Genomic DNA, 23,327 nt, shown 5'->3' with positions numbered 1-23,327 from the left:
GTGTCATCCTGACACTGTCTCCTGAGGCTTCCACCTGGTGTAGTAAAGGCATAGAGAGACAGAAGCATTTTCCATAAGAGTGCATATTCCTTACTGGCTTTGAGCAATAGTGACAGGGGCTTTTGTAAGCATATATGTCTTTGGGTTTTGGTTTTGAACTTGGTGTTAGTAAGGTCCTCTCATGTTCCAACTTTGATGGCAAAATAATTAAAATATATATTGGAGATTGTGCATTTACAGCTGTAAAAGCAAGTAAAGAATGACAGTATCACCCGTCTTTGTTACCACTATTAGACTTGGCCATATATTAGGCTCTTCATTACATATTTTCAAGCATCATTTATCACCACATGATGATTTAGTATGACTAAAGGGTATGTCATATGAAGTCGACAGTTGAGCTGTTATATTAAAGTTACATTATTTGTTACATTATCTTTACCATATCGTCATAACAGCCAGATACCATAACAAATATCCCCAGCATCCGGCAAAATCCCAAATAGTGACGTTTCGCGTGAATTCCTGACTTTCAACACTTGGCGGCGATGCAGGACAACATGGAGCCAGCAACATAAAAGTCTGTGAAAAAATAAACCAAAATATGTTAATGCGTCATTTGCTTAACTGACCACTTTCAGCTGCCAATCTTACAGGTAAGCAGCAAGCGTTTTTTACCAGATATGTAGCTTTAATAGATATTAAACTAACGCACGTCATCAACTAAGCCAGATAGCTAGCTAGTTTGCGGGAAAAAAAACTACCCACTAACCTAGCTCTGTTCCAGGGCGTCACGTGTGACTTTCTTTAACGCCCTGTTTCGTGATCGACTTCACTATACTACCTGCTTAAACCATAGTGATTCGCCAGATTGAAGCTTTAATTTTTCAAAGAACCGATTTAAGGTATTTCTAGTCCTTAATTAACTAGTCCATGCGCATGCGTTGTAGGGAAGATCAGATCGTCAACAGGCGCATAGACCAGAGCTATAAGCTAGTTGCCGAGCCATATTGCTATGCTAGGTGAAATTAAAACTTGTTTACCAGTAACGTTAATGTATTTACGTTATTTTGAACAATTTATTTGAAGTTATTCTAAACCATACACATAACCGCAGGATAACTATACTGCTATGGTTGTGTGGCAGTGGGTACGGACAAAACATTTGCTTGTAGCACAGCCTGTGTTAGCTAGATAACTAAGTTGTGTGTAGCTAACGTTGTAGCAGCAGTTCTATTAAAACTGCTTCTACGAAATAAAGCTAGCTAGCTAAACAGTAATAATGAAATATAAGTTATGTTTCAAACTCAGATTGTTTGTTCAAGGTATAAGCCAGTCAGAATGACGGAGGAACCTGTACCTAAAAAGGTGAGTTAAAGTTACTGTTAACATGCATTGACCTTTCTCAAACTGAGTTTTGACTCACGTGACTTAGACTTCACAGGAGGCAACTATTGTTTCTACTACAGTATTATCTCATTTGTCTCTCTAGGTTCGCCTCAGTGAATCTGATCTGAAGACTCTTACAAGAGAGGAGCTCTGTGAAAGGTATTGCTATAGGTTTGCTATCTAATTTTCCCACATTAGTGTACACGTCTGAAAGAGAAGCTACATTTCCATATGCTTGTTTCTGTGTATACTGTCAGGGCACAACTGATTAAAAAAATTTTTTTAATCTGCTTTCAGATGGAAGCAGGAGGAGGCTTATGTGCAGATGCTTGAGACTAAATATGCAGATTTGAATTGTAAGTTACGTTGAACTATGTGTTAAACAATGTTATGCATAGATGATCCTTGACCAAATGTTGTCTTCAACGTTCTGCACAAGCAACCGAAATGTATTCTGTTTTGAGTGCAGCAAATGATGTGACGGGCCTTCGGGAGTCTGAGGAGAAATTGAAACTGCAGCAACAAGAGGCAGCCAGGAGGGAGAACATCCTTGTTATGAGGCTGGCCACGAAGGAGCAGGAGATGCAGGAATGCACTGTGAGTGTAATGTCACACTGTTCAGAGCGATAGTCTGTTCTGATTATCGCTTGTTGAAGTCCGTTAAGTTGTCCATTGCTTTGTTAACGTTGACACAGTCAAGAGACTTCAGTTGGTAGTAACACATCATAGTGAGATTTTGTAGTGGGGAAACCTCATTTACGTCATTTTTCAGTTTTTTTTTTATGAACTCAGTGCTTTGGTTATATGGTATGGATGGATTTGGTATGGATTGACATACATGTGCTCTTTTCAGACCCAGATCCAGTACCTGAAGCAAGCCCAGCAACCCAGTGTGGCCCAGTTGAGATCCACCCTGGTGGACCCAGCAGTCAACTTGTTTTTCCTCAAGATGAAGAGTGAACTGGAAGAGAACAAAGACAAACTGGAGCAAGCCCAAAATGAACTGAGTGCCTGGAAATTTACGCCTGATAGGTAAACCACACCAAAATAACCCTCGATCCTCCAGCCAAAGACTGTGCCAGCCAGACCAGAGACATTCCTCTGCAAGAATGCAAAATGGAGGGGGAGGAAGGCAGGAAAATGCGGTGCGCTCAAACATGACTGTGATTTAAAACCAAATAATTAAAAAAGAGGAGTCAGATCACCCCCCACTACTCCTGCACACGTCATAAACTCTTGTCAGGTGAACTGGTTTCTGCTCTGAGTGACCTTGGTAAAGGGGCCTGATGGAATCGGGACTGCTCAGAAGAGATGGTCATTGGTCATTGACACTCAGCCACCAAATCCTTCCCCGCTAGGAACATTGATATGCTTTCTGTTTGAACTGGACATCTCGTTGTGAATGGCTTAGCTCTAGAACAAAGTACCTTTTGTCTCCTTAGTGCATGCTTTCTCCTATAAACGCTGCCTTTATGTCCCTGACCTGACGCCATTCCACATATAATATAGAGTTAAATTAGCTGGTTGAAATGATGGATCGTGCACGAGGCCCAGTCCAGAGAATGTTAAATACTAAAGATGTTGATTGTATTGATGCTGGGCTTGCTTCAAGGAGTCATCTTGAACACCTTTTTTTCTCTCTCAGTAATATGAACAATACCCAGGTATGACTGTTTTAATCTATTAATCGCTTAATGATCCTAACCCTTTCCCTTCAGCTGAATAGTGCAGTAGGTCGCACGCCAACCTATGTTACCGTGGACATATTTTAAAGGTCCATTTCAGATGTGTTTACTGCACGCTTGAACTTGTTCGGCCATCGAAACTGGTACAGGTAGCACTGTAAGAATTTGTAAAGTCAAATTGGAACAATGTATATTGTATCGTATATATGACAGCATATTGAACCTTTTTGATAGTCTGTGTGGACTGTACGAGTTGTTACATTAAATAACTCAATGTTCTGTCTGCGGGGAGTGTGGGGCCTGCTGGGACTGTCCTGAGTTGTCACATATGTAGCACATCCTGTTGACGTTAAGCCATCTCCTCTGCAGCCAAACGGGGAAGAAGCTGATGGCTAAGTGCAGGATGTTGATCCAGGAAAACCAGGAGTTGGGCAGACAGATCTCTCAGGGTCGTATTGCCCAGCTGGAGGCCGAGCTGGCCCTGCAGAAGAAGTACAGCGAGGAGCTCAAGAGCAGCCAGGATGGTGAGTGCCTTCATTTGCATAGCACATTTGATGATGTGTTGATGCTAATGTGATAGTGTAATAATGCCAGTTAGCAGTTCTTTAGTGAAAAGACACTAACTATGGGTGTGTGTGACCTTAAGCTATGTTGATGGGTCTTTCTCACTGGTCTCTGCACAGAGTTGAATGACTTCATCATCCAGCTGGACGAGGAGGTGGAGGGCATGCAGAGCACCATCCTGGTCCTCCAGCAGCAGCTCAGAGAGACTCGCCAGCAGCTGAATCAGAGAGAAGGCTCCGTTCCCCTGTCTGCTCCCACCTCAGCCCCCCTGGACCACCAGCCAGAGCCAGAGGAGAATGACCGCAAGATGGGATTGGTCAAGGCCAATGGGCCAGGCAACACCAGTCCCTCTAATGTGACCGAGACAGATTCTGGCCCCTCCCCTTCCACACATGTAGAGACATGCGTCAATACAGAGCAGGATCAGGAGTCCCTACTGTCCCCCTCCAACACAGGCACGGACTCCAAACTCTCTAGCCACTCTAGGACCATAACCCAGCAGCTTAGCCAGGGCTATTATGAGACTGTAGACTCCCCCGCAGGTAGTGAGACCTCGGTCACTCTACACTCCATAGACTGGAACCAGGACCCCCAAGAGGTCAGGACAGTGACACGGACTAGGTCTGGCACAGACTGCAGGACTGCGGGCGCGTTACATACCCAGAATGGCTTGAATGTCACAATGTAGGGTCTGGGACATTTAGGGCCGGTCCCCCAGACCCACTTTAAGCCCTAGCTTTGGACAAATCTTTTAATGGATCTAACTCATGGCCGACGGTACTGGCCTGGGATTCTGATGGAGTCTTATGGATGCCCCATGTAGAAAACAAAAGGTTCACCGGTAGATGCTGAATATGAGGATTCAGTGAGACATCCGTAATGATTTTTATATAATACAGTGAGCGTGTTGTCTCAGTTTGTGCACGTAAGATGGTGTGAGATGGTTACGACAATGCCAAGTCAGACTTTTATTTGTTTTAAGTGGAACAAGTTTGCAAACTGGTTTTAAGTTGTCATGCAGCTTAATTTTTTGTTTTGCACTTGAATATGATTTCCCATTGTGAAAAAGTAATGTTTACAAAAATGTGGCATCCTGAATTTGTTAGATGTTCATCTCGGACAATAAAGACTTTTGTATGTAATGAACGTCTTACTTTGTATGAATAATCCATTATAGATAGTTGTATGAAGAGTCCAGAAAACCCAAAATAGTTTGAGATTGAGTGCTTCATGTTTACTGTTGCTACTGGACATGTGAAGAGTGACCTTATCCAGTCCTTTAATCGGTGGCTGTGAAGGGTAGAAGACAAAAGGAAACCAGTGTAGAGTACCAAGACTTTCATTTGGGTGTGGGAGGCTTAAAATGAAGCTAAGGCCTTAAGGAAACAACTGTCAATGCACACTACCTCTAATGCTTTTCTGCCATTAATCACATTTGTGTTCTTGAGAACCGCAGGAGGCACAGCTAGTTGACCATCAGTCAATGAAGCAAGACCTCCACCTAGTGGATGATGTTGATGCTGACTCACCCAGACTAGAGTGAAGCATTGTGGGACTAAAGTATAAATATCCATCCGTTGCCTCAGATTCATAACGAGGACACTGAAGTGCATCGGTGCGAGTTAATGTCCATTTTATTTTGTATGTCCAAAATGGCAACCTCTGAAGTGCGCTCCTTATTACCAGTCCCATACTCATGAACCCACTAGAGTGCAGCATTTTGGGAATAGGGTGCCATTTGAGGCACAATACAGCACTATACCACTGTTGTCCGGGCAACCATTCCCTGAACAAGGCCAGATAGATTAATATGCCTTCCAGTCTTTTGTCTCCTTTTTGTCCCTCCCCTATTTCTCCAGCACTAAATAAATATATTTGTCATTCATTTAGGTGACACTCACTTCCTATTGGGCCTGGTCAAAAGCAGTGCTGTACTTAGGGAATGCAGCCTATGTCTGCTTGCATCCATTCAGTGTGTGGTACTGTGGAGTGGTGGGTGGAAATAAAGTGACAGGACTGCAGTACTGTGAGAGTAGCTAAAGGGATCAGGGCAGAACTCTAGGGGCTGGGAGAGACATTTAAAAGGAAAGTAACCATTTCAGTGCGGGGCTGAGCCTTTTTTCCCTGGGCTGTGACATCTACAAATCTAGCTTGTAAGTCAGTCTTCTAGGTACTGGGAGACGTACATTTATATTCCCCCAGATTTTCCTCATTGTGTTATTTGGATTATGCCTGTCTGGGTTTATCACGTCACTGGACCTGGATGCAGGATCTAGTCAGCCCAGCATTGCAGCAACTGAAATGGTTTTGATCCGTTTAACCCAAAGGGCTTATTTCCTCCCTTTCCTGTTCCTTTTTATTTGAAAGGCACAGATGAGCAGAGCGGCTGAAGCGAGAGGCCGTCGGTCCGTTACATGTTGAGCACAGGGACCAGAAGCCATCTTCAGTGCAGCATAGGCGTCCTGAAATAGAGGTCTAGGAGGAGAGCCTGTGTTGTGTGGCAGAGCTGTGGCATGCCCTGCTCAGTGCCGAGCACTAGCATGGCCGTGATACAGGCAAAGAAACCGAGGGAGACCCCGAGCAAGGGGAACGCACCACAAGAAGATAGGAAGAGTCTTTGTACCAGAGATAATCAGGACAACCAGAAGGACTGCAGAGCTGGGAGACAGGGAGGTGAGTACCGTCGTTTTGATGTCTTCTTTACTGACTAGAAACTCTGAATTTAGGCTGGCTTTCTTACGGTGAGAAGTGCACTTTGCTGCGAGGTGTTCATTGGGTTAGAATGATGGGAAGTTTGGTGTTGTACCTTTGCTGTTAAATGTTTATGCTGGGCATGCTGTCTGAACCAGAATCAGCCAGATTCAGCCTCTCCCTCCTAGTTCCTCAGTGTGCATTTGCTCCATCATGAATCTAGGGTACATAATTAAGTCATTATATATAGCATCTAAGCCAGGGGAATAAGAACATGTCAATGGACCAGGTGATCTGACATTGGCTCATATTTGTAGCAAGATTTTCATCCTATTATGTACTGCCATTTCGTTTTGTAACAAGTTGAGTAATGAAGTAGTCATTATCGCCCTCTACATAGCACTCATTAATACACTGTTGCCTGTTATTGATACGTTGGTGTCTGTTATTGATACATTGTTGTCTGTCATTGTGACTTGGAGGATCAACAAAGATCCTTTTTTATATGTCTCATACGTCTTTTGCACCAACATTTAGAGAAGGCATTTACAGAAACTTTCGGAAGGTATTTAGATCCCTTCACTTTCTCCACATTTTCTGTTATGGACTCCAGTTATTTTGATTTATTGAATTTGTTCCCCCCCCCACTAATCTACACACAATAATGATGAAGCAAAAGCAAATTTTTAGACCCAAAGCACATGACCTGAAGCACACGGCCATGATAACACTGGAGTGGCTTCGGGACAAGTCTGTGAATGTCCTTGTCCTGGACTTGAACCCCTGCTGAACACCTCTGGGGAGACCGATGCTCCCCATCCAATCTTACACAACTTGAAAAGATCTGCAAAGAAGAATCTGAGAAATCTCCAAATCCAGGTGTGCAAAGCTGGCAGAGGCACAACCAAGAACACTCAAAGCTGTGTTTGCTGCCTAACATGCTTCTACAAAGTTGAATAAAGTGTCTGAGTACTTATACGAGAGATATTTCCGTTTTTTATTGTCAATAAATGTGAACACATTCCTAAAACATTTTCGTTTTATCATTATTGGGTATTTTGTATAGATTGATGGCGGAAATGTATTACTTTTCATAAAACAACAACATTTGGAGAAAGTGAAGGGGTCTGAGTACTTTCTGAGACTCTGTAGTACTAATCACTGGCCTCTGACTGATACTCTCTTAATCAGTGCTGTACAGCCTACTGTGAAACAACTCTTTGTTCCTGTCCTCTTCTGTCTTTATTTGTGTTTGTTTTGGCCTCATCTACATTTAGACCTTTGTTTATCCCTGCAAGGCACAACCGGAACAGGCACAATACTGAAATAATAGCTCTTTTATTAACAGCTAACCCGCTTATTAGACAGCTTAGGTAGAATTCAACCAGTAGAATGTTTGTAACTTCTCTGGAATGAAACATCTAAGATCCTTTCTTATAAAGTATCGTATTTTCTAAATGTTTTCATTTCTATAATTATTATTAATCATTTTACTTTGTTGGGGTGGGAGGCTTTATAAAAATAATACTGTGAATAAACGTCATTTTTATCTATCAGTTCATGTTGCCATGTATCCTAGCAACATTCCCAGTGTCTTTGGAAGTAAAAAAAAACATCACAGATCCACCATCAAGCTTCACAGTGGGAATTCAGGTTTCTGCAAGGCCGTGGTAGTGTTTACACCAAAACCACCTCTGGGGTTTGTTGCCAAAAAGATACGTTTTATTTGCATGCAGTAAGACCATGCAGTAGAACCTGTTTCCAATAAAAGTTCCAATGACATTTAGCAAACTCTGGGCACTCATGTTTGTGGTTTGGTGACAGCAAAGGCTTTCTTTTGTTTCATTTTTATCCAGGGTGCCAACAATTCTGGAGGACACTGTACATCGTAATAGTAGTCATAAAAGCACCTTAAACCTCTGGCAAGTAGCCTAGCAGTCAGAGCAGCTGACCAGTAAATGAAAGGTTGCTTGTTTGAACCACTAAGCCACAAAAATCGGTTGCATGTTCTTATGCAAGGCAGTCAGCCACACCTTCTCCTGTAATTCCATTTGAATAAAAGGTTCTGCTAAATGTCCTCTAAATGTCTTTTAAAATGTAAAATATTTTATAATGTCTTATTCTCGTGTGATAATGTTTCTAAATAAATAACGTTCATTTTGAACCAGTTGAAAAAGTCAGGGATCTGAACATGGTGTTTTCTTTTTTTGTTATCAGAAAAAGGAACTGAAGAGAGATCCAGTAATTCAGAGAAGAGGAGAGCAGTTGTATATTCCCCAGCCTCGATCAAATCAACTCTGATCAGTACCAACAGAACCAGCCATGGAAATCCAACAGCGCCAGGAGGTCTGGATTCAGCTTTGTCCAGTTTGTTGTCTTTAGCAAACATTTGCATCGGACATATTTGGTCTAAATATTCCCTGATCCTCGCATCCAGTCTGTCTCCTTTTCAGAACCCATTAAAAGGAAAGGATAGAGTGCTTACTTATCTCAGGGGTTTTGAGAAGGAAGGAGAGAACATTATGCAAGAACATTATGAGATACTATCTACCGCTGTACATAGTATCTCTCTCTTCTTATCCCTGTCTGTCTCCCTCTATCACTTTTTCTCAGCCTGGAGTGTTGCTTGTTCTTTGTGGGTCAGCCGTCATGGGTTGTCTTCCTCTGACGTCCGATATCATAATCAGTCTCATGTATTGTTCTTACGTAATGACTTGGTATTTAATATTGTGTCCTCATTTCAATGTCATGTCATTTTTATGTAAGTGTCATGTCATTTCATGTCTTAACTCTCCATCTCCATTTAAACTCAGTAACCTATTGTTATCAGTCTGGCCTGACAGGATGAAATGTTTCTTGTTAGACAGACCAGCTACAGCTGACCTGACCCAAACCCCTGTCATGATCAGTGACTTCACCAACCCATACTGTATATATATATAAAGTGACTGTGACAACTTTTCTACTTTTCCAGGGCCACAGGCGCTGAAGGTTGATGACAGACTTAGATTAGCAAAGGAGCGAAGGGAGGAGCATGAGAAACAGCTTGGTACGTATGTATTCTATTAGAATACTTTTTTTTGTCATTCCTTGGAGGTATTCACATAGGCTGGACTCCGAGCTAAACTATTATTCCAGCAGCCACCATTGCATTTGTGGCAAACTCATTTATTAGAAGCTGAACAGCACAAAGATCTGGTTCCAGGCTATGATTTAGTTGGCTAATATGTCCATTATTGTGTTTGCAGTGTCCAGGGAGCTGGGCTGGTTGGCTCGAGAGGAGAGGGCCAGACGTCTCTATGAGCAGAAGCTAGAGGAAAGGAAGAGGAGGCTCCAGGAGCAGAGAGAGAAGGAGGAGAAGAGGAGGACTGCTCTGCAGCGGAGGGAGGAGCAAATAAAACAACTTGGTGTGTAGCCGGAATAGAAATCCGAATCATGAGCAACCCCTCATGATATAATGTTGGGTTCTCAACCTGTGGTCCTATCCCCCTTGGCGGTACCTGGTCTATACCCAGGGGCTCCTGTAACCAAAACTGTTTGAGGACGCGTCACCTACGATTCAGTTTAAGAAGAAGTCTGTAATTGCTATAACCACTTCTTAGTTTTCACCATGGTTTGAGGCTATCCACTGTTTGTTTACATTTAATCTATTTAAAAAAGTATATATTCTGGCTTCTGATGGGGCATGAGAGTTGGACTGAGTTATATTCTACAAGAATAAATGGGTAGATTTCAGTAATGAATTTACCCATAGATAGATGCAAAAACTGTAGATTATAAATTCAAAGGAATGAATATGTTTATAGTTTCCAGAGAACGTGGTCGGTTGGCTCGAGAGGAGCGGGCCATGCGTCACTATGAGCAGCTGCTGGAGGAGAGGAAGAAGAGGCTGCAGGAACAGAGAGAAAAGGAGGCAAGGAGGCGCACTGCCGTGGAGGAGAAGAGGAAGCTGAGGATGAAGGAGGAGACAGTAAGTTATTGTGCCTGGGGGGGGGCAGCAGCATTGGTCAGTAGTTATTGTGGTCATCATTACAGCATTTCCCAGTGAGAGTTGTACCACAACAATAAAACTGCTCTTGTAATTCCAGAAAAACAGATTTTTCCACATTTTCTGTAAATATCCGAAGCCAGAGGTTTTGAATGCACAGTCATAGAAATAGAATAAATTCTCTTCGGTTTCTGGAGCTTTATATCATCTTGGGGATCCCAGATGTAGAACACGTGCTGGAACATTGTTAACATTATAGGAGGCAACCTGTCTAATTAGTGAGACTAGGCTCAATACAATGTTGTGGAAGTTACCTTATCAAAAGTCTAGTTTGTTAAACCGAGGTTTGTTTGGTTGTCTGAAGGAGCGCTATGAGTTGGTGATGAAGAAGACCTTGGAGCAGAGCCACAGGCCCAAACAAAGACTCAGTCAAGGCCATGGAGGGAAGAAAACCAACAACAAGAGGGGTAAATAAAAATGCTTCCCTGTCCCCCACAGTGGGTGTTACTTTCTAAGTGTTTATTTGACTTTATTTCATCCTCTTATGATGCCAAGCTTATTCTCCCCCATAACCTTTTAACACCTATCAAGACTTTCCACGTCCTTTCTAACTTCCCTTTTCTATCTTTATCATTGTCATTGTGTGTTGGCTTTTCTCTACTATGCTTGTCCCTACTGCTGTAGCTCCTCGCCGCTCTCCCCTGACCGCTTGGGAGAAGGCTCTGGTCAGTCGCCTCCTCATTCCCACTTGCTCATACCTTGCCAGGAGCAGGAGCAGAAGTAAGAGTGGTCAGTCAATAGAAGAAGGTATTGGCCCTGATCTATAACAGTTATATTTAGACAGTTATAAAGACCAGCTTTTAATTGGATAAATAAAAGGAATTTAAATACGCCGGAGTTAGGTCGAATAGAGTTTCAGACATGAGAAAATATTTAGCTGCTGAATCCGAAACTCTTCAATCAAATGATCGGCTAACTTTTGCGCTTTCCTTCCTTTCCTTTTTTTTCCAACCACTTTTTGGCACACTGACATTCTTTCGCTTTATCCCTTGCTAACCCACACGCCATTTCTCCCCACAATATGAAACAAACACACCGGTACAGTTGTCCATGTCTGTCCCCGTTCAGTTTCATGCCACTCCATGCCTGCCACTGCCTCCAACTCTCACAAATCACCACACCGCTACGGCACACCAGACCACCACCGAGCACAGGCAGACCTCCGTGAGGACAACCGGCCAGTCATCCAGACAAACTACCAGGTAGCCGCCTCTCGCAGTCTGGGCCGCACAAGCCACAGGTCCGTCAACGTGGCCCAGGTAATGAGTCAGTGGAAGCACAGAGATTTCTCCTTTTATTTCTCTGATTGTGAATGGCTGGTGGAATGGTGGTTTTGTTTATTCATTGAGTCATGTACAAACCTCTTTGTAAGAAGACATTAAACTGACTTATTTACATTCCTACATTTTACTATAATTTATGCTGTATTGTTAGGTAGATAATGATGTCATATTTTACCCAATATGCACTTTTGAAAGGTTTAAAGGCACATTTTCCTTCTCTGGAAACCTCAATCACTCTTAAATCTTAAAGCTGCGGTCCCCAAAAGAATGTGGTGTGGTGATGTTCTAAGTTGTCTTGATTTCTTATGAAGCTTAAAGCAGCACATGAAAAGGAGAATGAGAGAGTGGCCATGAGAACTAGACAACAGCCCCAGACACCCAATGGTGGCGTGAAAGCATTACCCACAAACCCAGAGAGCAGAGCTGCAACTCACTTCACAGAACGGTATGTGACGGTCCGTCTCTTAATACATCTGAATGATGTCATCAAGCAAACTCGTTATCATGTACTACACTTTTATACACATGAGAATGTTTGTGCAACACACCTGATTTTCTAATCTATTCTGTACATTAAGGTACATTCATTTAAAAATCATCTTTCTTTTCCTGCTCTTATTTTGTACTTATTTTGTACTTCATCTTGTTTTTCAGTAGACCTGTGATCAGACTTAAATCTGGGATCAGACAGCTCCCATCACAGCAGATGGAAACGGAACTGGATCCAGTACCAGAGGAGGATGCTCTTCCAGTCCCCAACTCTGCCCTCTCCCCTGGGAACTCACGTCCTATCAGGACCTTGGCAGCGGCATGGGACCAGATTCAAGCCTTCCAACACTCACCAGAACCTCAGACCATCACTACACCTACAACTGGAGACCGTGCAGGTGACCATATAAAAACCACCAACTGCTGTTTTTACCAAAACTTCCTAGATACATTTCAGTTATTGTATTCTTCAGTGTAGGGTCGGTCAAGTCCAGGTTTGCTCAGACAATGCATGGATTCTTGTTCTAGTCATTGAAAAACAGACAGGACGTTTGGTTCTGTGTGTTTTGGGTTCTGACTGACTTCTATTTAAATGTCCACCTCCTCGGCAGCCCATCCTGAAACCCCGTCCGTGAATAGGCCCTCTGCCGGTACTATGGACCCGGAAGAGGCCTCACGTCTCCTGGCCGAGAAGAGGAGAGAGGCCCGTTTGATGAGGGAGAAAGAGGAGGCGGAGAACTTGCGCAGGGCGGAAGTAGAAAGGTAAGGACAAAGAGCCACCATTGGTCTTCGCATCTCTTCTACAGAACCATTCTTCATCTTCCCAGTGTGAACACAATCTGAGTCAGGGGTTGCACCGACCGATCCACACTGTGCTGCACGGCTGTGTGGGGACAGAATCCAGCACTGCACTTCAATCTTTCCAGTTGAATCAAGTTCAGCATTGTGATGTTGTTCCCGTCAGTGATGGCTGCCAATTGTTAACAACCACTGTTAGCGTTCCCACAATCAACCCTATATTGCTGACTTCATGGATCCATAATAAAGTAAAGCTGTGGTGAACCCACTGAAGTTGTTCCAGAGCTGCTGCAGTTTATAGCAGACGGGCGTGATAAGAACTCATGAGGAAAAAAAGCTCAGTGAAAGAAGATGTTTGGCTCACGTTTTATGGGCCAGTAGAAAGGAAGATCATTAGCTGATTCCTGATCAGCTACGTTAAGCAAATATCAGCCAGTTGACCTGTGCATCCCTACATTGTCTTCATTGAATCCAATCGATTTTCTAAAGCCTTTCTAGGGATTCTAAGGTGGAATTTCGCTCGTCTTCTGAGGTTCACATTCATTTGTATGGCAGTGAGTTGCATTGTGTGGTGTTTTATCATGCTATGCGGAATCACAGGCGAGGCAGAGAGGAGTTGGAGCACAGGAGGGCAGAGGAGCGGGCTCGGCTAGAGGCTGAGGCCCTGGGGCTGATACAGGAGAGGAAGCGGAAGGAGGAGGAGGAGAGGGTCCGAGCTGAGGAGGAGAGATCCCTCAAAGCCAAGCATGAAGCAGCTGTCCTTGAGAAACAGGTGAGGGGGTCGGGCTATTCATATAGTACTATGCCATGAAGTGCTTTGGTCAGAATGACATGAAATATGTCCGCACCTTCAACTGTAATTGGCCTTGCCGATATGGTTCCTTTTTTTTATGATACTCAACTGGAACAATATGTAGTCTTTTTCACCCTTTTGGAAAGACAAATCCCCCTCTATTCCAGCTCTAATCCAACATCGGCTATGTCAATAGTGGCCTGATCTCTGGTGCTGTAGACATCGAATACTATAGCCCAGACATCTCACATCCATCACTCCTATAGCCCAGACATCTCACATCCATCACTCCTATAGCCCAGACATCTCACATCCATCACTCCTATAGCCCAGACATCTCACATCCATCACTCCTATAGCCCAGACATGTCACATCCATCACTCCTATAGCCCAGACATGTCACCTCCATCACTCATATAGCCCAGACATGTCACATCCATCACTCATATAGCCCAGACATCTCACATCCATCACTCCTATAGCCCAGACATCTCACATCGAACACTCCTATAGCCCAGACATCTCACATCCATCACTCCCATAGCCCAGACATCTCACATCCATCACTCCTATAGGCCAGACATCTCGCATCCATCAGTCCTATAGCCCAGACATCTTTTGGCTGTCATTCATTTCATTTCAACCAGTGATTGGGATGACTTGCAAGAATCCCTTACATTTTGACACTTTAATCAACACTCATTCCTTCCAAAACTAACTGAGCTGCTATATAATTAAACCACCTCCTAAACAGCTGCTCTATCTGTATGTCATGCTATATTGTATATAGTGTTTATTTGTAAATGTACCTTATGTGCTACTGTGTGTTGTCCTGTCCTCCTGCAATTGTATTCCTATGTCATAAACAATTAGAATGGGCCACAATTTCATCAAAAATGATAATGGGCTCTCAGAAGACTGTAATAAATCAATTGTGTACTTCCTGTTATCTCTGTCCCATCCCAGAGAGAGCAAGAGGAGGCCCACGCCAGGGAGAAGGCAGAACAGCAGAGGCTGGAGAGAGAGAAGCACTTCCAGAAGGAAGAAGAACAACGTCAGGAGAGGAAAAAGGTGATGATGGGGGGCAGAGGACAACGCTAGGCAGTTCATGAAGGTCAAACAACAGGCCTGTTTATGTCCGATTTACAGGAGAGGAAGCAGAATCATAGTGGTGATCTATATGGGAGGTTTGTGTAATTCTAGGAAGTGGTGTTACGATTACTAAGGGTCTGCTTAAATGTAACCTGGTAAGACTTTTAACAGAGATCTTTTGTTTCAGCGACTGGAGTTGATCATGAGGAGGACCAGGAAGCCTTCAGCTGAAGATAAAGAAGTAAGAAAAACAACTGCCTTGTTAAATTGTAAATTGCCTATAGCACTCAAGTGTCCAATGTTTGCATGTCTTTTAAGTTCAAATTAAACAGAAATGCATGTGTACTTCTTCGTCAGAAGTGCTATTGTTATTAGTTATTTAAAAACAAAACAAAAACTTGCTTTAGCTAAAAACAAAATGTACTTCATTGCATTCATTTTTCTGCCTTGAACACCACCAATGTGAAATGACCATTTTCATGTGGAAGCCTGTTTTGAATGGGAATTCAACCGAGGAACCACATCCTAAGGAGAACACCAAGCCTGTGAGGAAAAGCAACAGCTGTTTGGAAGAGGTCATCAACCTAGGAGTCGTGACGGGGACCAAGCCATCCAAGCTAGGTCTGAATGAAGTGGAAGAAAACATGGTTCCAGTTGTGGCCTTCAAAGAACGCAGGTACAGGTAAATCTACTATATATTTATGTTTTCTGTTCTGTGCCCTCTCTAGAAATAAAAATCTAAATTAGTCGCTTAGGACCCCAAGTCACTAGGGGGCCAACAGCCGCCCCCCCAAAATGATTTGGGAATTTTTAGGACCTGAGTCTAGGTGTTGTCTTACTATTTGTAATTTGTTAGCCTAGCCAGCCATCTAGAATTAGATCATTAATTCATACATTTGTTCATCTATTCAGGTCCCTGAGAACACTGACAGGCATGGAGGAGATCCAAGCCCATCAGCGAGCAGGTGAGAACTCACCACTAGAGCCTTCTTCAGCTTATTTCTACTCTCTGTGCTATGTAGATGTTGCGTTAATCCTAAATTAATTAACTCATTGTTCGGAGTTCAGGAGGGCTTGGGTGGATGTCAGCCTTCCTGAACTTCACCCCAATGAGAACTGAAATCAGTGTGGGCTGCCATGTGATTCAGTGTGAATTTGAATCATGTAGCCAATTGCATAAATAAGGCCTCTCACAAATTGTTTTGTATGTTACTCGAGTCTAAGACAAAAATAAAGTGTTGTCTGTTTAATGGTAAATTAACCCTGTTTCTATTACATACTCCTCAGAAGTTATCTGAGTATCGTAAAGATCAGAGGGGGAGACAACCCATCCAAGAATCTTTCCACAGCTGTGGTGCTTTCGCCTTTTCCCCTCCAAAAACAAGGAATAACCGCAGCCTTTCTCCTGCCCTGCACTTTGAGAGCATGTGATCGGGAGGAAAAATCCACACACACACACCTCTTCCCTGGAGGACTTCCAGAGGTCAACACCATTCGGTCACATTATCTTTTCTATCCAAAGTGGCACGAGCCCGCATGAGGTGTCACTATCTACATCCTGTAACAGTAGACAGAGGATTTTGCTTTGTTCATAGACCAAACAGCTTATTTAGTCTGAAAATGAGGCTCACGCCCCAACGCAGTAGATTCAAGCTTGATGAAATGAGTTTGCTGTGGGAATCGGATACGGCAGTGTTCTGTGTATTCTCTACACATTTCAACTGTACAACTGTATTGGCACTGGAGGTTTTTAGCTGCGTACAGCACCCCTAAGCATTTCCTAACTCTGCTGCTATGTGAGCACTTTGCCTTCGAGTTGGTCGTTGTGTGTTGAAACCTGTGTGGCTAGTTTCAGAGCAGACGCTTTAGTTTCAAGACCAAATCATGTCTTACTTTCCCATTTTCTTGTGGAATATTGTCTAATTATATTTTTAAAGGCTGCTATGGAACTTATTTCCAGTATAGTTATTGTACCTTACTGTATGGTTTATAGTTTTAGAGTACTATACACTGGTGTGGACCACATGCAAAGTATTTTAGCAGTTCCTTATTGATAACTGTGCAATCATTTTAGAAAACCAATTATAAAAGTGTCTGAAATGTGTAATGTAAGCCTGTTTATTAAAAATGTACAAAAAGTGTAAAAACAAATAAAGCAATGCACACATCAAACGTTTCTGGTATTAATAGGTTGTAACGTGATACATTACACTCCTGTGTATTCATCAACCGGAAACACAGTAAATCTGTACAAACATTTGAAACAACACCAGTCACCTTTTCACCTGGGAAATAAACACTGAGAATATAAAATATGTACAGAGGTGTGTGGGAGAACGGTCCCACATTTCAGTCTGTGCCCTGAGGCAAAGAGGGCTCCGGTTGACAGGTCAGGAAGAGGGAGGAATCTATATCTTCTGCAGTAAAAGCCGGGTCCTCTCTGTCTGTGCATGCACCATTTTTAGCTGCTCCTCCAGGCTGCTACTCATCACCACTGAAAAATCTTGGTCTGAGGAATAACATGACATAGCATTACATAACAACAAGCTTCTAGACTATAAGTGCATATACCTGCCCATATGTTTAAGCACTTGCGGTTTTGCAGGACAAATAACTTGAATGCAATGTACATGTGATATTCTGCATAAAATATGTTTTGGCAAAGTCTTTACAAAACTGTGACAAACCTTTCTTGAGGTTACACAAAGTTTCAATGGCAAGCTGTTGGAACCGGACTTCCTGGTTCTTCAGATACAACAGAATATATTCCAAGATGGTTGCATAGTGGGGTTTCAGTAGTTTGATGACATTGTCTGTATGATAAACAAGCAACAACCACAATACATTGAGCAGTCCTGCTGATACTGTAGCAATTCTACACATGACATATGACATTTTGAGTTTTAACTACAAAACAAACATTAGAGCATTGTACCGTTCATGTCTAGTTTGCTGATGATCGAAGCAGACCTAAAGGACAGTTCTGCTTTTTCCATTTGCACAGAAAACATCACCAAAGTTGAAACATGTTCAGGAGTCATTTCTGTGGCCAACTGAGACTGTAATGAATCTGAAACGGATTGAAGAAGATGGGACTTGGAGTTTACTTCCTTCATTGAAGTGGATCTAGACTTAACAGTGATTCTCACCATAGCTGATCAGATGATGTAAACAGGATGTGATGCACAGAACAGTCTCCTCTGAGGTCACACTGGACACAAGAGCCTGAAGAAGTCCTGTTAAACACTTTCTATACATAACAGCCTGAAAAACATGACAAAGGTTCACCACATATCAGCAGTGCATTTGAATAACTGCATTTAAAATGGCTCCCAATTATCGCTTCATTCACATGACTATCAATCTTTTTCAATCCTGCACTTTATATTTCAGTGATATCAAACTGATAATTCAGTGAGCTTTCAAAAAAAAAAAAAGAATGTGACTAAATATAGAAATGAAACGATCTACATTCCGATTTCCATACAAACAGACCAGTTAAAGATTAAGCTATAGAATAGGCATGCATTTAACAAAAAAAAATATATTCTGATGAGTATTAAATGAGTTAGCAACATGGGAGCAGTTATTACCTGCTGTTCCTCACAGGCGCTGCTAAGGTTGATTATGGTGACAACAATGTGTTCGATGATGATCGGGCTGGATTTGTCACCAAGAAGCAGCTGCTCTATAACATGTAACATGCCCACATTCACCAGGCTCGTCTGGAAGAAAACATTAATACGGACTGTTAACGTCATATTCAAGATCACTCGGAATTTGCAAATCTGTGACCTACTTTTACAAAAAAAAGTAAACTGCTCAGACATAAAAATAAAATTGGGAATCATTCTGGAGCCCTGACTTTCTGACCTGAAGGTGGCATCAAGATTTCAACTAGTTTTATCCCCCCTGAGCTTGCAATGCTGGGGTTGTGGATTTGATTCCCACACAAGGGACAGTATGAAAATGTATGAACTCACTGTTCGCATAAATAATTTAATGGAAAATAAGAAAAACAGGGATCATCATAAAATAAATAGTATCCTGCACTTCTTTCCTGCTAACCCTCCAGTTACAGGTCAAGCCCTCGGACCTTGAGGCTTGCATTGGCCGGCCGGCCATCATCACACTTATCATCATCTATAATAATGAGTCTCACTCTACTGAGTTCGTGTGTCGATAGCTCAGATAGCAGTCTTATAGCAGCCTCAGCCAGGGGAAGAGACGGGGAACAGATCAGTTTTTTCAGAGGTAACGCACAGTCCAGGTGCATCAGCTGCTCCAGCGTCCCAACTAGAAGACAAGGCACAATACTAACAACATCCAGCTGAAAATGGCTCAGAACAGCGTTGGGTGAACAACAACTGATCTATGACTACACAGTACCATTCCCTGAGAGGATTCGAAGGCATCTGCAAGCTTGGGTCGCATTCTGCAAAGTAAATAACAAAACAGAATAAATGTATACTTTAGAAATATTGTATTTGTTTAAAATTCGATCAGTTCATACTTTCAAGACTTGCAATCACCTTCTCTACTGACGAGGACATGAGCGTTAGCAGAGACTTCAAAAGAAAAGAGTCTCCTATGCCCAACATCTTGGGATGATGCTCAGGAAACATGGCAATGTTGCTCAGCGCAGAGCAGCTGTAGAACTGAAATTTCAACAGTGGGACAAATGAAGGACACATTTTAGTTGTGGAAATGAATTGAGCATACTATAGTACAAATACAAAAGACACGCTGCATGCTGACACTTTGGGGCAAATATTTTAAGCAGTAACTGGCAGTTTTTACCTGAACCTTATAGTTGGAGGACTGCAGGAGAAGTGCTAGGACAGGAATGGCTCCCTCTCTACATAAAACTTTCATCGTCCCCTCTAGAAACAAAGAACGTGTTCAAAAGCAGATTCATGCAAATGAACTGTTAAAAGAATGCACACTAGTAGCTACTGTAGATATGGAGACCTACTCCATGTCTGAGAATGATCCAAATATAACTGTTAATCTGTTCTGGAATGATCTCTAATGGTTAACATTGTCACACATAAATTACTCTGAAATGTCAACAAACAAGCTAACAGCAGCATCTTCTGTCATTTGAACTCATTTTGAAATTTTTATCACATCATTAATGTGGCAGCAACACAAAATGTACACATGGTATACAATATAGTTTTCATGCAGACCTACCTGAAAGTGTGAGGTTTAAAAGAGCCCAAACTGCATTCTGTTGGACCAGAGGGTCATAAGATTTGGCTAAAACCAGTAGTGGAATCACCCCACCCATTGACAAAATAGCTTCTCTGCTTGAGTCTACAACAGAAATTGACCAATTTCAGAGAATACTTCAAGTATGCTTGAAAAATTCTACTTAAGTTCAGTTGAAATGAAATGTTGACTAATCATTTGGAATAGGAGTGGTTGTTGTAAATCATGCCCTTTCACCATTCATTGACCAGCAAGAAACAAATATATGTTTTACAAACTGTGTTGATGATACTGGTGGAGAGAAAGCAACGTGAATAAAGCTTATCCTATCGATTGTTAACATAAAATGCACTCAACATAGCACCAGCATATTTTATTCTACAGCCCCGTAAAAAATAAAGAGACCACTACACCTTTTTCTTTCCTTTCCAAAAAAATAAAAGGAAAGTTTTGAGTGAGGAACAATTTGCAGTTCAATATGTTCAATTTGCAGTGGTCTCTTAATTTTAACCCTTCTGTTCCTCACTCAAAACCTTCCTTTTCGACTTTTTTGGAAAGGAAAGAAAAAGGTGCAGTGGTCTCTTAATTTGTTCTGGAGCTGTATGTGTATGTTGTGCATTGATATTGCTAGGTCTCAGCTAACATTGTCATATTTCTTCCAGGGGATCATTATAGATCCAATCCAATATAACGTAATGACAACAGTGTACTAACCCGAGGAGGCCAGTAAGGCCACACATTGACCGGAGTTCCTCTGGACAGTGGGATCCCAAGACTGGAGCCTCTCAAGCAGGGGCAACACCATCCCCGTCTCAATGATCTGCTCAGCACTCACTGGAAAATAAGATTACAGAGCAATATGGCACAGACACCTCATTACATTCATTCATTAGTTGTGCTAATTTGTTTGCATACCCTGGCAGAAATGGTGACATTTTGACATTGAGTTTGAAAATATGACTGATCATGCAAAATATGACTGACAACACCTTGACATTTCTAACAGCTTCTGGCACACTGTAATTTGGAGTGACGAGACCAAAGTAGATCTTTATGGTCACAACCATAAGCGTTATGTTTGGAGAGGTGTCAACAAGGCCTATAGTGAACAGAATACCATCCCCACTGTGAAGCATGTTTTGGGGGGATGTGAGCCCTAAAGGCCTGGGGAATCTTGTGAAAATTTATGGCAAGATGAATGCGACATGTTATAAGAAATTACTGGCAGACAATTTGCATTCTTCTGCAAGAAAGCTGCGCATGGGACACTCTTGGACTTTCCAGAATGACAGCCAAATTTACCCTGCAGGGGTTACAGCAGAAAAAGGTGAATGTTCTGGAGTGGCCATCACAGTCTCCTGTCCTTAATATCATTGAGCCACTCTTGGGAGATCTCAAAGGTGCAGTACATGCAGGACGACCAAAGACTTTGCATGACCTGGAGGCATTTTGCCAAGATAAATGGGCAGCTATTCCACCTGCAAGAATTTGGGGCCTCATAGACAACTATTACAAAAGACTGCATGCTGTCATGGATGCTAAAGGGGGCAATACACAGTATTAAGAACTAAGGGTATGCTTATGACTTTTGAACAGGGGTCAGTTCATTTTTTTTTTTGTTGCCATGTTTTGTTTTATGATTGTGCCATTCTGTTATGATCTACAGTTGAATGTGAATCCCACAAGAAATAAAAGATGTGTTTTGCCTGCTTGCTCATGTTTTCTTTACAAAGGGTACATATATTACCAATTCTCCAAGGGTATGCAAACTTGAGCACAACTGTATGTACTTTCCTCTTCAAAACAATTGACAGAAAAAGGTACCCTTACTCAACAAATGCCCCCTTTTGGCTAAAATTACTTCAAGCAGACATTTCTTGTAATCAACCATTCTTCTTTACAGTACTGCTTCAACTGTGCCATGTTCGAGGAATATTATATAACCATATCCCATTATTTCATTTGCTCACAACCCATTGCATTACAACTCTCTGTAACCTATTGCATTACAACACTTGTGTAGATTTAGTGTATTATTTTCCTATAGGTTGTCAACAACTAGCAGCACCATTATACCAGGTGAAATGCTCAGTATGTCTAAATGTACTCAGTGGTGACCTGATTCTGTCTGTACATTGCCTACCTTTGTTCTTAAATAGCAGATTAGCCAGAGACAAAGAGGTCTTCCTCTGTACCTCCAGGTCACTGGATAGCAGAAGAGTTCTGTATGGCTCCAGGAGAGCAACATGTAAAGGAGATTCCACTGCAACAAGACATAGTGAGAGACAATCATGTCACCATTCACATTGCCATAATGTACAACCATAAGACCTATGGTACAGTATAGCTTTCCTCCTAGACCATTTTACTTCCTCAACATAACACTAGGAATCCATTCTTATCTTCCTGCCCTAATGGAATGTGGTCTAACGCTAATTTTCATAATACTGGTCATAACTGCCACAAAGAATATCATCACAATGAAAAAGCTAGACAGACAAGAGACCTGTGCTGCACAGCCACAAAACAACACATGATTAAAATGGGATAGAAAGCTTTATAAAGGCAAACTGTCTTTAATGACATTGGTGGTTATTAGATATTTCCAATGACATCTGAACACAATAGCTCACTGAGAGGTCTGTTTGATCAATGTGTGATAAATTATTATTGGCCCTTCATTTGATGCTCCTCTACTGTAGTTTGTATAACGGGTCTCTCTGATCAGCAAGGATTGAATCATGATTACCTGTGTCCAGGTGGTCCAGTAACGCACATGCAGCTTGTCTCTCTTGCTGCACAGAATAGGTCGCAGAACTTTTATTCTTCCTCAGGCAGCTACAATTTGACAAGGCCGTCATACACTCCTTCATCTTCTTAACAAATCCAGCTGCCAATTGATTCAAAGAAGCAACTAAGTTCTTCAGCAATTGGGCACACTTTTTACATAGTCCAGTGTCCATCTCAAATGCAACTGAATCAATATTCTCTATAGTAAAAATCGAATCAATAAATTAGTATATATTTTAAAGAGGCTACAGGTATTGTTAACTCTTCGCAAGCCGTCTTCATATTTCTTGTTGAAATATATCCTTGCCAAAGCCGCTGACGTCACGTGACAGTGTGCTTGGCCATCCACTTTGTGTCTTCTCATTTATTACTAGTTTATTACATACAACGAATTATCACGCAATATCAAAAACAATTGTCAATACATAAAAGATAAACGCATTGATAGACAGACGTTTAATTCCAGCAATTGCACACATTAGAAAAAAAA

General features: G+C 42.0%; 3 protein-coding genes across 18 annotated transcripts; 2 read left to right on the top strand and 1 right to left on the bottom strand.

The window, feature by feature from the left end:
- The first annotated feature begins 551 nt into the window (after positions 1-551).
- Positions 552-4,780, top strand: LOC105015380 (pre-mRNA-splicing regulator WTAP-like). 9 transcript variants are annotated; one of them, XM_020053999.2, is made up of 8 exons: positions 552-656; positions 1,312-1,368; positions 1,493-1,548; positions 1,687-1,745; positions 1,859-1,986; positions 2,243-2,421; positions 3,444-3,598; positions 3,758-4,780. In XM_020053999.2, exons 2-8 carry the CDS (start codon positions 1,342-1,344, stop codon positions 4,324-4,326), a joined length of 1,173 nt encoding a protein of 390 aa, XP_019909558.1. In that variant the 5' UTR covers positions 552-656; positions 1,312-1,341; the 3' UTR covers positions 4,327-4,780. The 9 variants fall into 9 exon arrangements, with proteins under 9 accessions (XP_019909558.1, XP_010876789.1, XP_010876790.1 ...); XM_010878487.4 differs by having other exon boundaries at positions 553-656; positions 1,326-1,368; XM_010878488.4 differs by lacking the exon at positions 552-656 and adding an exon at positions 742-905 and having other exon boundaries at positions 1,326-1,368.
- Positions 4,781-5,540: 760 nt separating this feature from the next.
- LOC105015382 (MAP7 domain-containing protein 1) lies at positions 5,541-16,974 on the top strand. Of its 7 annotated transcripts, XM_010878492.4 has the most exons (18): positions 5,541-5,791; positions 6,006-6,311; positions 8,547-8,675; positions 9,304-9,378; positions 9,578-9,736; positions 10,136-10,299; positions 10,682-10,784; positions 11,002-11,124; positions 11,422-11,636; positions 11,972-12,105; positions 12,315-12,547; positions 12,761-12,911; positions 13,548-13,719; positions 14,708-14,812; positions 15,021-15,074; positions 15,322-15,515; positions 15,746-15,798; positions 16,121-16,973. In XM_010878492.4, exons 2-18 carry the CDS (start codon positions 6,152-6,154, stop codon positions 16,129-16,131), a joined length of 2,235 nt encoding a protein of 744 aa, XP_010876794.1. In that variant the 5' UTR covers positions 5,541-5,791; positions 6,006-6,151; the 3' UTR covers positions 16,132-16,973. The 7 variants fall into 7 exon arrangements, with proteins under 7 accessions (XP_010876794.1, XP_010876797.1, XP_010876798.1 ...); XM_010878495.4 differs by having other exon boundaries at positions 5,541-6,311; positions 11,446-11,636; positions 16,121-16,974; XM_010878496.4 differs by having other exon boundaries at positions 5,541-6,311; positions 11,422-11,579; positions 16,121-16,974.
- Positions 16,975-17,042: 68 nt separating this feature from the next.
- On the bottom strand, positions 17,043-23,108 carry LOC105015450 (vacuolar protein 8). 2 transcript variants are annotated; one of them, XM_013137363.3, is made up of 13 exons: positions 22,797-23,108; positions 22,191-22,310; positions 20,762-20,881; positions 20,030-20,152; positions 19,634-19,716; positions 19,366-19,491; positions 19,223-19,268; positions 18,996-19,129; positions 18,427-18,558; positions 17,983-18,097; positions 17,769-17,903; positions 17,521-17,646; positions 17,043-17,342 (listed from the first exon to the last, which is right to left on the bottom strand). In XM_013137363.3, the coding sequence occupies exons 1-13, from the start codon at positions 23,008-23,010 to the stop codon at positions 17,242-17,244; spliced, it is 1,575 nt and encodes a 524-aa protein (XP_012992817.3). In that variant the 5' UTR covers positions 23,011-23,108; the 3' UTR covers positions 17,043-17,241. The 2 variants fall into 2 exon arrangements, with proteins under 2 accessions (XP_012992817.3, XP_019909554.2); XM_020053995.2 differs by lacking the exon at positions 17,769-17,903.
- Positions 23,109-23,327: the final 219 nt, after the last annotated feature.

This window comes from Esox lucius, chromosome 15 (assembly GCF_011004845.1).
Source record: "Esox lucius isolate fEsoLuc1 chromosome 15, fEsoLuc1.pri, whole genome shotgun sequence".
Taxonomy (NCBI): Eukaryota; Metazoa; Chordata; class Actinopteri; order Esociformes; family Esocidae; genus Esox; species Esox lucius.
The sequence above is the reverse complement of the archived record's forward strand: the minus strand, read 5'-3'. Positions and strand labels throughout refer to the sequence as shown.

Coding starts and splice junctions, on each gene's coding strand:
- LOC105015380 (XM_010878483.4), top strand. CDS start 940: ATGCGTTGTAGGGAAGATCAGATCGTCAACAGGCGCATAGACCAGAGC. Junction 2,422..3,443: donor TGGAAATTTACGCCTGATAG/GTAAACCACACC, acceptor TCTCCTCTGCAG/CCAAACGGGGAAGAAGCTGA. Junction 3,599..3,757: donor GCTCAAGAGCAGCCAGGATG/GTGAGTGCCTTC, acceptor GTCTCTGCACAG/AGTTGAATGACTTCATCATC.
- LOC105015382 (XM_010878492.4), top strand. CDS start 6,152: ATGCCCTGCTCAGTGCCGAGCACTAGCATGGCCGTGATACAGGCAAAG. Junction 12,548..12,760: donor TACAACTGGAGACCGTGCAG/GTGACCATATAA, acceptor CCTCCTCGGCAG/CCCATCCTGAAACCCCGTCC. Junction 14,813..15,020: donor AACGTCAGGAGAGGAAAAAG/GTGATGATGGGG, acceptor CTTTTGTTTCAG/CGACTGGAGTTGATCATGAG.
- LOC105015450 (XM_013137363.3), bottom strand. CDS start 23,010: ATGGACACTGGACTATGTAAAAAGTGTGCCCAATTGCTGAAGAACTTA. Junction 22,311..22,796: donor ACTGGACCACCTGGACACAG/GTAATCATGATT, acceptor GTCTTGTTGCAG/TGGAATCTCCTTTACATGTT. Junction 17,647..17,768: donor CAGCAAACTAGACATGAACG/GTACAATGCTCT, acceptor TTTATCATACAG/ACAATGTCATCAAACTACTG.